This window comes from Phyllobates terribilis, unplaced genomic scaffold (genome assembly GCF_046119375.1).
Source record: "Phyllobates terribilis strain yellow unplaced genomic scaffold, ASM4611937v1 Scaffold_4__5_contigs__length_816908805, whole genome shotgun sequence".
Taxonomy (NCBI): Eukaryota; Metazoa; Chordata; class Amphibia; order Anura; family Dendrobatidae; genus Phyllobates; species Phyllobates terribilis.
Genome location: NW_027362764.1, coordinates 749216761 through 749231292, shown reverse-complemented (window position 1 = coordinate 749231292; position 14532 = coordinate 749216761). Strand labels below are relative to the sequence as shown.

At 40.2% G+C, this 14532-nt stretch overlaps 1 protein-coding gene across 3 annotated transcripts in view; it reads right to left on the bottom strand.

Moving 5' to 3' along the window:
• The window catches only part of FER1L6 (fer-1 like family member 6), a 217004-nt gene that overhangs the window by 70144 nt on the left and 132328 nt on the right, over positions 1 to 14532 (bottom strand). For all 3 annotated transcript variants that reach the window (XM_073679859.1, XM_073679860.1, XM_073679861.1), the window contains 2 exons: positions 12305 to 12618; positions 7168 to 7293 (listed from right to left, as the gene is read on the bottom strand). In XM_073679859.1, the coding sequence (XP_073535960.1) occupies positions 7168 to 7293; positions 12305 to 12618 (440 nt within the window). The remainder of the gene's footprint in view (positions 1 to 7167; positions 7294 to 12304; positions 12619 to 14532) is intronic.

Genomic DNA, 14532 nt, shown 5'->3' with positions numbered 1-14532 from the left:
GAGGTCGGCCTCACCTCCATGAGCACTCAGCTTTCCTCCGGAAGGAGCGCCATCATGCACGCCGCTGTCAGGCTTCACCTCCATGCTGGAAGCCTTGCGGCTTCTAGGGGTCTCCACAGTCCCGGGGGGAGTAGGAGCCACATTGCTGCGACTCCTGGTCGAGCGTCTCACCCCCAAGTCCTCTGATGTGCAGGCCGGTTGCTGGTTTCTTCTGCCCCCCGCCGGCCTGGTTCGGGAAGCAGAAGCCTGGGGCTTGGCTCCCTCACTCATCCCAGAAACCAGCTCCCTCCCTGGGAAAGAGAGAGAGCAGGTCCACAGGTGGAGAGGTGTTGGTTTCTCAGAGATCAGGAGCTCACAGCAGGATCTGCAGCCACCACACCCGTAATCACCACACTGACTAGCAGCTGATCAGAGCTGCACCCAGTATGCTGCTGGTGGAGTCACTGTGCACATACATTACATTACTGATCTTGAGTTACATCCTGTATTATACTCCAGAGCTGCACTCACTATTCTGCTGGTGCAGTCACAGTGTACATACATTACATTACTGATCCTGTACTGATCCTGAGTTACATCCCGTATTATACTCCAGAGCTGCACTCACTATTCTGCTGGTGCAGTCACTGTGTACATACATTACATTACTGATCCTGAGTTACATCCTGTATTATACTCCAGAGCTGCACTCACTATTCTGCTGGTGCCGTCACTGTGTACATACATTACATTACTGATCCTGAGTTACATCCTGTATTATACTCCAGAGCTGCACTCACTATTCTGCTGGTGCAGTCACAGTGTACATACATTACATTACTGATCCTGTACTGATCCTGAGTTACATCCCGTATTATACTCCAGAGCTGCACTCACTATTCTGCTGGTGCAGTCACTGTGTACATACATTACATTACTGATCCTGAGTTACATCCTGTATTATACTCCAGAGCTGCACTCACTATTCTGCTGGTGCCGTCACTGTGTACATACATTACATTACTGATCCTGAGTTACATCCTGTATTATACTCCAGAGCTGCACTCACTATTCTGCTGGTGCAGTCACAGTGTACATACATTACATTACTGATCCTGTACTGATCCTGAGTTACATCCCGTATTATACTCCAGAGCTGCACTCACTATTCTGCTGGTGCAGTCACTGTGTACATACATTACATTACTGATCCTGAGTTACATCCTGTATTATACTCCAGAGCTGCACTCACTATTCTGCTGGTGCAGTCACTGTGTACATACATTACATTACTGATCCTGAGTTACATCCTGTATTATACTCCAGAGCTGCACTCACTATTCTGCTGGTGCAGTCACTGTGCACATACATTACATTACTGATCCTGTACTGTTCCTGAGTTACATCCTGTATTATACTCCTGAGCTGCACTCACTATTCTGCTGGTGCAGTCACTGTGCACATACATTACATTACTGATCCTGAGTTACATCCTGTATTATACTCCAGAGCTGCACTCACTATTCTGCTGGTGCAGTCACTGTGTACATACATTACATTACTGATCCTGAGTTACATCCTGTATTATACTCCAGAGCTGCACTCACTATTCTGCTGGTGAGGTCACTGTGTACATACATTACATTACTGATCCTGTACTGATCCTGAGTTACATCCTGTATTATACTCCAGAGCTGCACTCACTATTCTGCTGGTGCCGTCACTGTGTACATACATTACATTACTTATCCTGTACTGATCCTGAGATACATCCTGTATTATACTCCAGAGCTGCATTCACTATTCTGCTGGTGGCGTCACTGTGTACATGCATTACATTCCTTATCCTGTACTGATCCTGAGTTACATCCTTTATTATACTCCAGAGCTGCACTCACTATTCTGCTGGTGCAGTCACTGTATACATACATTACATTACTGATCCTGTACTGATCCTGAGTTACATCCTGTATTATATTCCAGAGCTGCACTCACTATTCTTCTGGTGCCGTCACTGTGTACATACATTACATTACTGATCCTGTACTCATCCTGAGTTACATCCTGTATTATACTCCAGAGCTGCACTCACTATTCTGCTGGTGCAGTCACTGTGTACATACATTACATTACTGATCCTGAGTTACATACTGTGTTATACTCCAGAGCTGCACTCACTATTCTGTTGGTGCAGTCACTGTGTACATACATTACATTACTGATCCTGAGTTACATACTGTATTATACTCCAGAGCTGCACTCACTATTCTGTTGGTGCAGTCACTGTGTACATACATTACATTACTGATCCTGTACTGATCCTGAGTTACATCCTGTATTATACTCCAGAGCTGCACTCACTATTCTGCTGGTGCAGTCACTGTGTACATACATTACATTACTGATCCTGAGTTACATACTGTATTATACTCCAGAGCTGCACTCACTATTCTGTTGGTGCAGTCACTGTGTACATACATTACATTACTGATCCTGAGTTACATACTGTATTATACTCCAGAGCTGCACTCACTATTCTGCTGGTGCAGTCACTGTGTACATACATTACATTACTGATCCTGTACTGATCCTGAGTTACATACTGTATTATACTCCAGAGCTGCACTCACTATTCTGCTGATGCCATCACTGTGTACATACATTACATTACTGATCCTGAGTTACATCCTGTATTATACTCCAGAGCTGCACTCACTATTCTGCTGGTGCAGTCACTGTGTACATACATTACATTACTGATCCTGTACTGATCCTGAGTTACATCCTGTATTATACCCCAGAGCTGCACTCACTATTCTGCTGGTGGAGTCACTGTGTACATACATTACATTACTAATCCTGTACTCATCCTGAGTTACATCCTGTATTATACTCCAGAGCTGCACTCACTATTCTGCTGGTGCAGTCACTGTGTACATACATTACATTACTGATCCTGTACTGATCCTGAGTTACATCCTGTATTATACCCCAGAGCTGCACTCACTATTCTGCTGGTGGAGTCACTGTGTACATACATTACATTACTAATCCTGTACTCATCCTGAGTTACATCCTGTATTATACCCCAGAGCTGCACTCACTATTCTGCTGGTGGAGTCACTGTGTACATACATTACATTACTGATCCTGTACTGATCCTGAGTTACATCCTGTATTATACTCCAGAGCTGCACTCACTATTCTGCTGGTGCAGTCACTGTGTACATACATTACACTACTGATCCTGTACTGATCCTGAGTTACATCCTGTATTATACTCCAGAGCTGCACTCACTATTCTGCTGGTGCAGTCACTGTGTACATACATTACACTACTGATCCTGTACTGATCCTGAGTTACATCCTGTATTATACTCCAGAGCTGCACTCACTATTCTGCAGTTATCAGATCCCATATCTGCCAACATTTCCTGCTGGTGCAATGGTTGGGTTATCTACCTTTCTTAATACATTGATGGAAATGTGTCTGGCAGAAGGGAAATCGTGGCTGTCCTTTGGGTATTTCGGCTGGGTGGTAGCATATTGGTCGTCATTTGGTAGTTGTGGCTGGCATGAAGGATGTCATAGGTATATGAGGTGACAGTGAGTCTGGGTTAGAAAGTCTGCAGAGGCCGTAACTTGTAAGTCATTGAATTTAATTGTGGTTTATTCTCTATCATTGATCAGCCTGTACCTGTCTGATGTACGGTGGTAATACTTGGTCAGGTTATGGCGGTATTATTTATATTTAGATGCATACATTATGTACATATGATAAAGCTAATTATTTGGTGGAGCTAAAGCAGGACCCAAATGTATGTCAAAAATTTTGTGCGATGATGACCTTCAGGGTCCTGCCCTTGTGTACGGAGCTCATTGGTGTCGTCATAGTCCATGGACACCTCCTTTCACTAATATGTGTAGAGTTTATAAGCGATGGTTTGGTTATAATAGTTTTTCCGCGCACCGTCAGCTGTGAGTTATGATCGGCACAGACATTACTTATAAGGACGACGCATTGCATAATTAATCCTGGCAGGCAAATATTACACTCACACATTTAATACGTTTATCGTTTGTGAGAGAACGTTCTCCTGGAAGTCAGATTAATTATTGGTAAATTAATCCCATGGACCATCTCATTAAAAACGGGAACAGATGAAAACAGCTTTTTTAAAAGGTGTTGTCTCACCTTATTAAAATGGTAAAATTGCAAAGTTTTTGTAAAGAGAAGCAACTTTGCAATTTATCTCTTATCTCAAGAATGGAGAGATTTTTAATCGTCACTGCCAAGGTTACCAGCCACCCCTGCAGTCTATCAGCGGTGGTCGGCTTCCTAGGCAATCTTCAGTTTCCCTGCGCTGCTCTACTGCTGCAGAGGAAACGCTGCCTATACTTGGGGGAGAGCACAGTTCGGGCCAGTGGCTCAGTCATGATGAAGGTCTGAACTGTCAACCTTCAGGAGCGCACCGCCTTCTCCACCACACCCCATTCCCCAACAAACAGGAAGCCCAGAGGCAGAAGACTACCTCCCAGCACTGCACCCAGCGGTCGGCTCTCATAGCAAGTGAGGCTGAAGCCCTGCTGTGTGTAGCACAGGCGATCAGATGATCGCAGCTTCTAGACTCTCATGGAGACTACTGAAGCCAGTCAAAAGTTTTAAAAAAAAGTTTCAAAATATATAAAAGAAAAAAAAATATTTAAATGTTCAAATCACCTCCCTTTCGCCCCTTCAAAATAAAACAATGAAAAAAAAAAAATCAAATATACACATATTTGGCATCGCTGCATTCAGAATCGCCCTATCAATATAAAAAATAATTAATTCGATCGGTAAACGGCGTAGCGAGAAAGAAAATCAAAAAGCAATCGCAACATTGCAATAAAATGCAATAACAGGCGATCAAAAGATCGGATCTACCCCAAAATGGTATCAATAGAAACGTCAGGTCGGCGTGCAAAATATAATCCCTCTCCCAAAAATGGAGACTCCACGAGTCTCAGAAAATTACTTTTTTTTTTTTGCTGCAAACATTGGATTTTTTTTTTGCCACCACTTAAATAAAAAAGAACCTATACATGTTTGGTGTCTATGAACTCATAATGACCTGGAAAATCATATCGGCAGGTCAGTTTTAGCATTTAGTGAACATGGTAAAAAAACAAAAACAATTGTGTAATTGCACTTTTTTTTTGCAATTTCACCGCACTTTGAATTTTTTTCCCGTTTTCCAGTACATGATATGGTAAAACCAATGACGTTGTTCAAAAGTACAACTTGTGCCGCAAAAAAGAAGCCCTCACTTGGCCATAATTGACGAGAAAATAAAAAAGTTATGGCTCTGGGAATAAAAGGAGCAACAAAATGAAAACGCAAAAACAGAAAAACCTAAGGTGGTGAAGGGGTTAAAGTCACACCATGGCGGAAGGAGTACCTCACATATTTAAGGCATTACAGCATACTTTCTGACATACTTACGTATGAAAGCTCACAAGGCAACACACCACAGTACACACCGCAGTACACACCGCAGTACACACCGCAGTACACACCACAGTACACACCGCAGTACACACCGCAGTACACACCGCAGTACACACCGCAGTACACACCGCAGTACACACCACAGTACACACCGCAGTACACACCGCAGTACACACCGCAGTACACACCGCAGTACACACCGCAGTACACACCGCAGTACACACCGCAGTACACACCGCAGTACACACCACAGTACACACCGCAGTACACACCGCAGTACACACCGCAGTACACACCGCAGTACACACCACAGTACACACCACAGTACACACCGCAGTACACACCGCAGTACACACCGCAGTACACACCGCAGTACACACCACAGTACACACCGCAGTACACACCGCAGTACACACCGCAGTACACACCGCAGTAGACACCGCAGTACACACCGCAGTAGACACCGCAGTAGACACCGCAGTACACACCGCAGTACACACCACAGTACACACCGCAGTACACACCGCAGTACACACCGCAGTACACACCGCAGTACACACCACAGTACACACCGCAGTACACACCACAGTACACACCGCAGTACACACCGCAGTACACACCGCAGTACACACCGCAGTACACACCACAGTACACACCACAGTACACACCGCAGTACACACCGCAGTACACACCGCAGTACACACCGCAGTACACACCACAGTACACACCACAGTACACACCGCAGTACACACCGCAGTACACACCGCAGTACACACCACAGTACACACCACAGTACACACCACAGTACACACCACAGTACACACCACAGTACACACCGCAGTACACACCACAGTACACACCACAGTACACACCACAGTACACACCGCAGTACACACCACAGTACACACCACAGTACACACCACAGTACACACCGCAGTACACACCACAGTACACACCACAGTACACACCACAGTACACACCGCAGTACACACCACAGTACACACCACAGTACACACCGCAGTACACACCACAGTACACACCACAGTACACACCACAGTACACACCACAGTACACACCACAGTACACACCGCAGTACACACCGCAGTACACACCGCAGTACACACCGCAGTACACACCGCAGTACACACCTCAGTACACACCGCAGTACACACCGCAGTACACACCACAGTACACACCACAGTACACACCGCAGTACACACCGCAGTACACACCACAGTACACACCACAGTACACACCGCAGTACACACCGCAGTACACACCGCAGTACACACCGCAGTACACACCGCAGTACACACCACAGTACACACCACAGTACACACTACAGTACACACTACAGTACACACTACAGTACACACCGCAGTACACACCGCAGTACACACCACAGTACACACCGCAGTACACACCGCAGTACACACCGCAGTACACACCGCAGTACACACCGCAGTACACACCACAGTACACACCACAGTACACACCGCAGTACACACCGCAGTACACACCGCAGTACACACCACAGTACACACCACAGTACACACCGCAGTACACACCGCAGTACACACCTCAGTACACACCGCAGTACACACCGCAGTACAGACCGCAGTACAGACCGCAGTACACACCGCAGTACACACCGCAGTACACACCGCAGTACACACCGCAGTACACACCACAGTACACACCTTTTGCAATTTCTCCAGAGAAGCGTAGTATTTTGACCACCAGTCGATGACATTTTCTGCCGACTCATCTGCTATAGTTCTCTTTTTCTTTTTAGTGGAACGTCTGGTGGAACTTCTTACTAGTTCCTGTAGGAACATAATAAAGATAGCAGCAGAGTATTTCAGACCTGTCACATTTTTTTTACTTTGAAGGTGCAGAAAAGTGATTTCTAAAGAATATTATAGTAGTTATATTCTTGTACATAGGGAGCAGTATTATAGTAGTTATATTCTTGCACATAGGGGCAGTATTATAGTAGTTATATTCTTGTACATAGGGAGCAGTATTATAGTAGTTATATTCTTGCACATAGGGGCAGTATTATAGTAGTTATATTCTTGTATATAGGGAGCAGTATTATAGTAGTTATATTCTTTTACATAGGGAGCAGTATTATAGTAGTTATATTCTTGCACATAGGGGCAGTATTATAGTAGTTATATTCTTGTATATAGGGAGCAGTATTATAGTAGTTATATTCTTGTACATAGGGAGCAGTATTATAGTAGTTATATTCTTGTATATAGGGAGCAGTATTATGGTAGTTATATACTTGTACATAGGGGTAGTATTATAGTAGTTATATTCTTGTATATAGGGGCAGTATTATAGTAGTTATATTCTTGTACATAGGGGCAGTATTATAGTAGTTATATTCTTGTACATAGGAGCAGTATTATAGTAGTTATATTCTTGTACATAGGGAGCAGTATTATAGTAGTTATATTCTTGTATATAGGGAGCAGTATTATAGTAGTTATATTCTTGTACATAGAGGGCAGTATTATAGTAGTTATAGTCTTGTATATAGGGAGCAGTATTATAGTAGTTATAGTCTTGTACATAGGGGGCAGTATTATAGTAGTTATAGTCTTGTACATAGGGGGCAGTATTATAGTAGTTATATTCTTGTATATAGGGAGCAGTATTATAGTAGTTATATTCTTGTACATAGGGGCAGTATTATAGTAGTTATATTCTTGTACATAGGAGCAGTATTATAGTAGTTATATTCTTGTACATAGGGAGCAGTATTATAGTAGTTATATTCTTGTATATAGGGAGCAGTATTATAGTAGTTATATTCTTGTACATAGAGGGCAGTATTATAGTAGTTATATTCTTGTATATAGGGAGCAGTGTTATAGTAGTTATAGTCTTGTACATAGGGGGCAGTATTATAGTAGTTATATTCTTGTATATAGGGAGCAGTATTATAGTAGTTATAGTCTTGTACATAGGGGGCAGTATTATAGTAATTATATTCTTGTACATAGGGAGCAGTATTATAGTAGTTATATTCTTGTACATAGGGGCAGTATTATAGTAGTTATTTTCTTGTACATAGGGGCAGTATTATAGTAGTTATATTCTTGTACATAGGGAGCAGTATTATAGTGATTATATTATTGTACATAGGGGCAGTATTATAGTAGTTATATTCTTGTACATAGGAGCAGTATTATAGTAGTTATATTCTTGTACATAGGGAGCAGTATTATAGTAGTTATATTCTTGTACATAGGGGCAGTATTATAGTAGTTATATTCTTGTACATAGAGGGCAGTATTATAGTAGTTATATTCTTGTACATAAGAGCAGTATTAAAGTAGTTATATTCTTGTACATAGGGGCAGTATTATAGTAGTTATAGTCTTGTACATAGGAGCAGTATTATAGTAGTTATATTCTTGTACATAGGAGCAGTATTATAGTAGTTATATTCTTGTACATTAGAGCAGCATTATAGTAGTTATATTCTTGTACATAGGGGGCAGTATTATAGTAGTTATATTCTTGTACATAGGAGCAGTATTATAGTAGTTATATTCTTGTACATAGGGGCAGTATTATAGTAGTTATATTCTTGTACATTAGAGCAGTATTATAGTAGTTATATTCTTGTACATAGGGGCAGTATTATAGTAGTTATAGTCTTGTACATAGGAGCAGTATTATAGTAGTTATATTCTTGTACATAGGGGCAGTATTATAGTAGTTATATTCTTGTACATTAGAGCAGTATTATAGTAGTTATATTCTTGTACATAGGGGGCAGTATTATAGTAGTTATATTCTTGTACATTAGAGCAGTATTATAGTAGTTATATTCTTGTACATAGGGGCAGTATTATAGTAGTTATAGTCTTGTACATAGGAGCAGTATTATAGTAGTTATATTCTTGTACATAGGGGCAGTATTATAGTAGTTATATTCTTGTACATTAGAGCAGTATTATAGTAGTTATATTCTTGTACATAGGGGGCAGTATTATTGTAGTTATATTCTTGTACATAGGGGCAGTATTATAGTAGTTATAGTCTTGTACATAGGAGCAGTATTATAGTAGTTATATTCTTGTACATAGGAGCAGTATTATAGTAGTTATATTCTTGTACATAGGAGCAGTATTATAGTAGTTATATTCTTGTACATAGGAGCAGTATTATAGTAGTTATATTCTTGCACATAGGGGCAGTATTATAGTAGTTATATTCTTGTACATAGGAGCAGTATTATAGTAGTTATATTCTTGTACATAGGGGCAGTATTATAGTAGTTATATTCTTGTACATAGGGGCAGTATTATAGTAGTTATATTCTTGTACATAGGAGCAGTATTATAGTAGTTATATTCTTGTACATAAGAGCAGTATTATAGTAGTTATATTCTTGTACATAGGAGCAGTATTATAGTAGTTATATTCTTGTACATAGGGGCAGTATTATAGTAGTTATATTCTTGTACATAGGAGCAGTATTATAGTAGTTATATTCTTGTACATAGGAGCAGTATTATAGTAGTTATATTCTTGTACATAGGAGCAGTATTATAGTAGTTATATTCTTGTACATAGGGAGCAGTATTATAGTAGTTATATTCTTGTACATAGGAGCAGTATTAAAGTAGTTATATTCTTGTACATAGAGGGCAGTATTATAGTAGTTATATTCTTGTACATAGGGGGCAGTATTATAGTAGTTATAGTCTTGTACATAGGAGCAGTATTATAGTAGTTATATTCTTGTACATAGGAGCAGTATTATAGTAGTTATATTCTTGTACATTAGAGCAGTATTATAGTAGTTATATTCTTGTACATAGGGGGCAGTATTATAGTAGTTATATTCTTGTACATAGGAGCAGTATTATAGTAGTTATATTCTTGTACATTAGAGCAGTATTATAGTAGTTATATTCTTGTACATAGGGGGCAGTATTATAGTAGTTATATTCTTGTACATAGGGGCAGTATTATAGTAGTTATAGTCTTGTACATAGGAGCAGTATTATAGTAGTTATATTCTTGTACATAGGAGCAGTATTATAGTTGTTATATTCTTGTACATATGGGCAGTATTATAGTAGTTATAATCTTGTATATAGGAGGAGTATTATAGTAGTTATATTCTTGCACATAGGGGCAGTATTATAGTAGTTATATTCTTATACATAGGGGCAGTATTATAGTAGTTATATTCTTGTACATAGGGGGCAGTATTATAGTAGTTATATTCTTGTACGTAGGAGCAGTATTATAGTAGTTATATTCTTATACATAAGAGCAGTATTATGGTAGTTATATTCTTGTACATAGGAGCAGTATTATGGTAGTTATATTCTTGTACATAGGAGCAGTATTATAGTAGTTATATTCCTGTACAGAGGAGACAGTATTAAAGAATACACTTTCTTCAAGCAGCGGTACAGGGAAAAGTCTTCAACTTTCAAGAAAACAATGATTATTATGCAGTACAATGCTCTATCGCAGCATCGAGGTCTTCACTGCTCGGCTGCCAGTAAAGGCCTTAAAGATTAAATAATAATAACCCAGCCCCTTCCTCACCCGAGCTAAACCCTAACTTGTGGGCCGTTCTTAAATGGGAGATCTCGGATCAGTGTCTGGGGCTGAGGTTGGAGCTGCCAAAAAGTTGATGGTCAGCAGATGAAGAAACTGACTCCATGGATGGAGCTTATGGCTGTTATTGAAAAGAAGGGCGGCCAGAGTACTATACTGACTACGGATATTTTTTTATGGACATGTCAGAAAAGTATTTTTGAACATTTTGACTTGTTTGGTTATTCTCACTATAACAGATGAAAGTAAACAATTGAGATGGGAAAATGTACGTTTTACATTTAATTGCCCAATAATTCTACACACAGAGATATTGTCCTAAGAAAGACAAAACAGAACTTTTGCCTACTTAAATATTCAGGTTTATTAACCTTTTGGATTGACCGACAACTCTGTAGTTGTTCAATAATAAGATTAATCATCAAAAATACAAATTGCCTAATAATTGTGCACACAGTGTAATGATCATACTTTGCTATTTATGTAAAACCTACAAAAGACATGTCTACCATCTTAGACCTCAGTTCACATTGCTTGGTTTTTTGTCTTGTTTGCATTCTGTGCAATTTAAGGGTGTGGCATGCCCTTTGTTGAGCTGATTGGTATATATGTAGCTTACCACTGGCCTGGGTGGTCTGGAGTTGGGACCCGGTCCTATTTGTCTACCCTTTTATATGCATTACTTCAACTTTGATATACAGTAAGGTTTTTAATATAGGCAGTATAGGTACCGTCCCAATTTAGGGTCACCTTGCCGCTGGTGGGACGGCTTGTATACTTTTTTTGATCAAAAATAGTTCACTAAGTACCCTATATTTATTATGCAACTTTGCTTTACATTTATATATAATGATGGTAGGGTATGAGATATATTTTTGTCTTTTGTAGGTTTTGCTTCTTTTTGCTAGTGTGAACATGCTCCTATTTCTTGCATGTCTACCATCTTAGACCTCAGTTCACATTGCTTGGTTTTTTGCTATTTATGTAGTAGTCTTGTTGGTATGCAGTGAATATGCAGGATATTTTATAACGTTTTCCAGGTATCCCCTTTAAATTTTTGTTTCCTTGATTCTATATACTTTGTTGTGTCTCACAGTTTGTGCATTTTTTATGGTATTTTTATGATCAAATAAAGATATTTAATTCCCACTTTTTTCTACCTGCTTTGCATCTTCTTGCATTATGTGGGTTGGATAATAGTAATCAGTCAGACGTTAAAAGCAAGAATCTAATCACCTTCTGTGTCAGGTCTTTCTTCAAGGGAGGTTTAAACGTTCCCATTGACATCCTATGCTTAGTTCCAGCTTGGAGGGTGCTCTGGTCTTGAGTCTCCGGTGGGGTCGATACCGGATCGGCAGGTGGGACATCTGTATCAAGGAGAGAAGCTGCAGCCGGATCTGGTGAAGGACCTGATGGTGGAACTGGAGATGGGGATGGAGATGTTCCTGGAGGTGTCTCTTGCGGAGCAGTTGATTCCACATCTACGTATATATGATCTGCTGGTTCTTGTGGATTAGGACTCGTAGAATCATAGGGAGGAGCAGCTGAAACTATAAGGACAACCGGAAGTGAAAAAATGTTATATACCTGAGCAGTTAGAAGAAAGCCCTATATAAAAGGGGTGACGAAGAACGCTGTACGGTCATTGGACTTTTAGAATCAGGAGAAACATTAAGAAAATTATTATCCCCCATTATGAAACGTGAAAAAGAGAATACTGCTGCTACACCATAAATGTGTTGAGTTTCTCCAAACCTATAAATGTTGTTGAGTACCTACAAAGGAGCACAGTAGAGGTTACATATAGAGTAATGACCTCCACAGTCACATACATAAAACAGAGCAAAGACTAAAATAGGCCCTCTATTATGAAGAAGGGATTGGCACCTTTCATGATCCTTACGGCAATTTCCCACCACTCTTCTTCACAATTATTACAGTTCGTCTGGTAAAGAGGTCCAAGATAGATTCATACCACCAAGCAGCAGAAGGGACAGGACCAACAGACCTGGATGCCCTCTCTCTAAGCAAGTTCATGTGTGTTTTTTTTAATCACTAACAAATTATACAGTGCCATTTATTTACCAAAATGTAGGCCAAAATACAAAAGCAATGTGTGAAAAATTAAGTACACCCCCTCAGTGTTTTCATAGGAATTAAGAGGGCAAGCAACAGTAAGGATCTGCTAATTAAATGCCTTTGATTTATTGTGCATCAACAAGTGTGACCACTTCCATAAAAGCAGAAAATGTTGGCAGCTTTCTGGTCTGAAGCAATCAGGTATGTGGAAAGACATCAACAATGATCTTAGAGAAGCAAATGTTGCTGCCCATCAATCTGGAAAGGGTTAAATAGGGTTAAACAATTTGGAGTCCATCACTCTACAGTGAGAAAGATAATTTGCAACTGGATGTCCCAGTGAATTCATCCCCAAAGTTAGAACATGTAATAAATAGTAAGAGAGATTGCAAAAAAAAAAAAAAAAAAACAGGAGCTACAGCCCAGACTCTAAAGGCCTCAGTTAGAATGTTATATTTTTAAGTTAATGAGAGTACAATTAAAAAATGACTGAACAAGTATGGCTTTTTTTGGATTGGTTGCCAGGAAAAAGCTTCTTCTATCTAAAAAGAACATGGCAGAACGGCTGAAGTTTGTAGAGTTGCATCTGAACAAACTACAAGTCTTGTGGAACTTTGTCCTTTGGACAGACGAAATAATGCTCTGCACCACGTGTACCAGAAACAAAAGACAGCATATCAGTACAAACACCTCATACCGACTGTCAGGCATGGTGGTGGAGGGATGATAATTTGGGCTTGTTGTGCAGTTACAGGACCTGGGCACCTTAGAGACATTGAGTTCACCACAAACTCTTCTGCATAACAAACTATTTTAGAGTCAAATGTGAGGCTAAGGCTTGGCCGAAACTGGGTGATACACCAGGACAATGATCCCAAGCACAGCAGCAAATCTGCATCAGCATGGCTGAAGAAGAAATGAATTGTGATGCTGCTCAAAGTCCAATCCTCAACCCAAATTAAATACTGTGGTGGGAACTTAAAAGATCTGTGTGCATAACCGAGTGCCCACAAACCTCCAAGAACTTAGTTTTGTAGAGAAGAGTCAGCCAAAGTTCCTCCAGAATGATGTGAGATACTAATAAAGTCATACAGAAAACCATTACTTCATGTAATTGTTTCTAAAGGCAGTTTTACAAGCAGATTCCTAATGGGGTGTACTTAATTTTTCACACACTCCTTCAGCATTTTGGCATAGTATATGGTTTTCTATTTAAAGGAGCATTCCAATTTCAGAATAATGGACAGAATATTTCGTAAATGTCTGGTATAAATATATGATAGATGGGGGTCTCGCATCTGACAAGTAGATATGTAGAGCCTACAGGCGGAGGAGTCACCTGATATTTTTGGTCCGAATGCAAAATTTAAAACAGGCCTCCCACT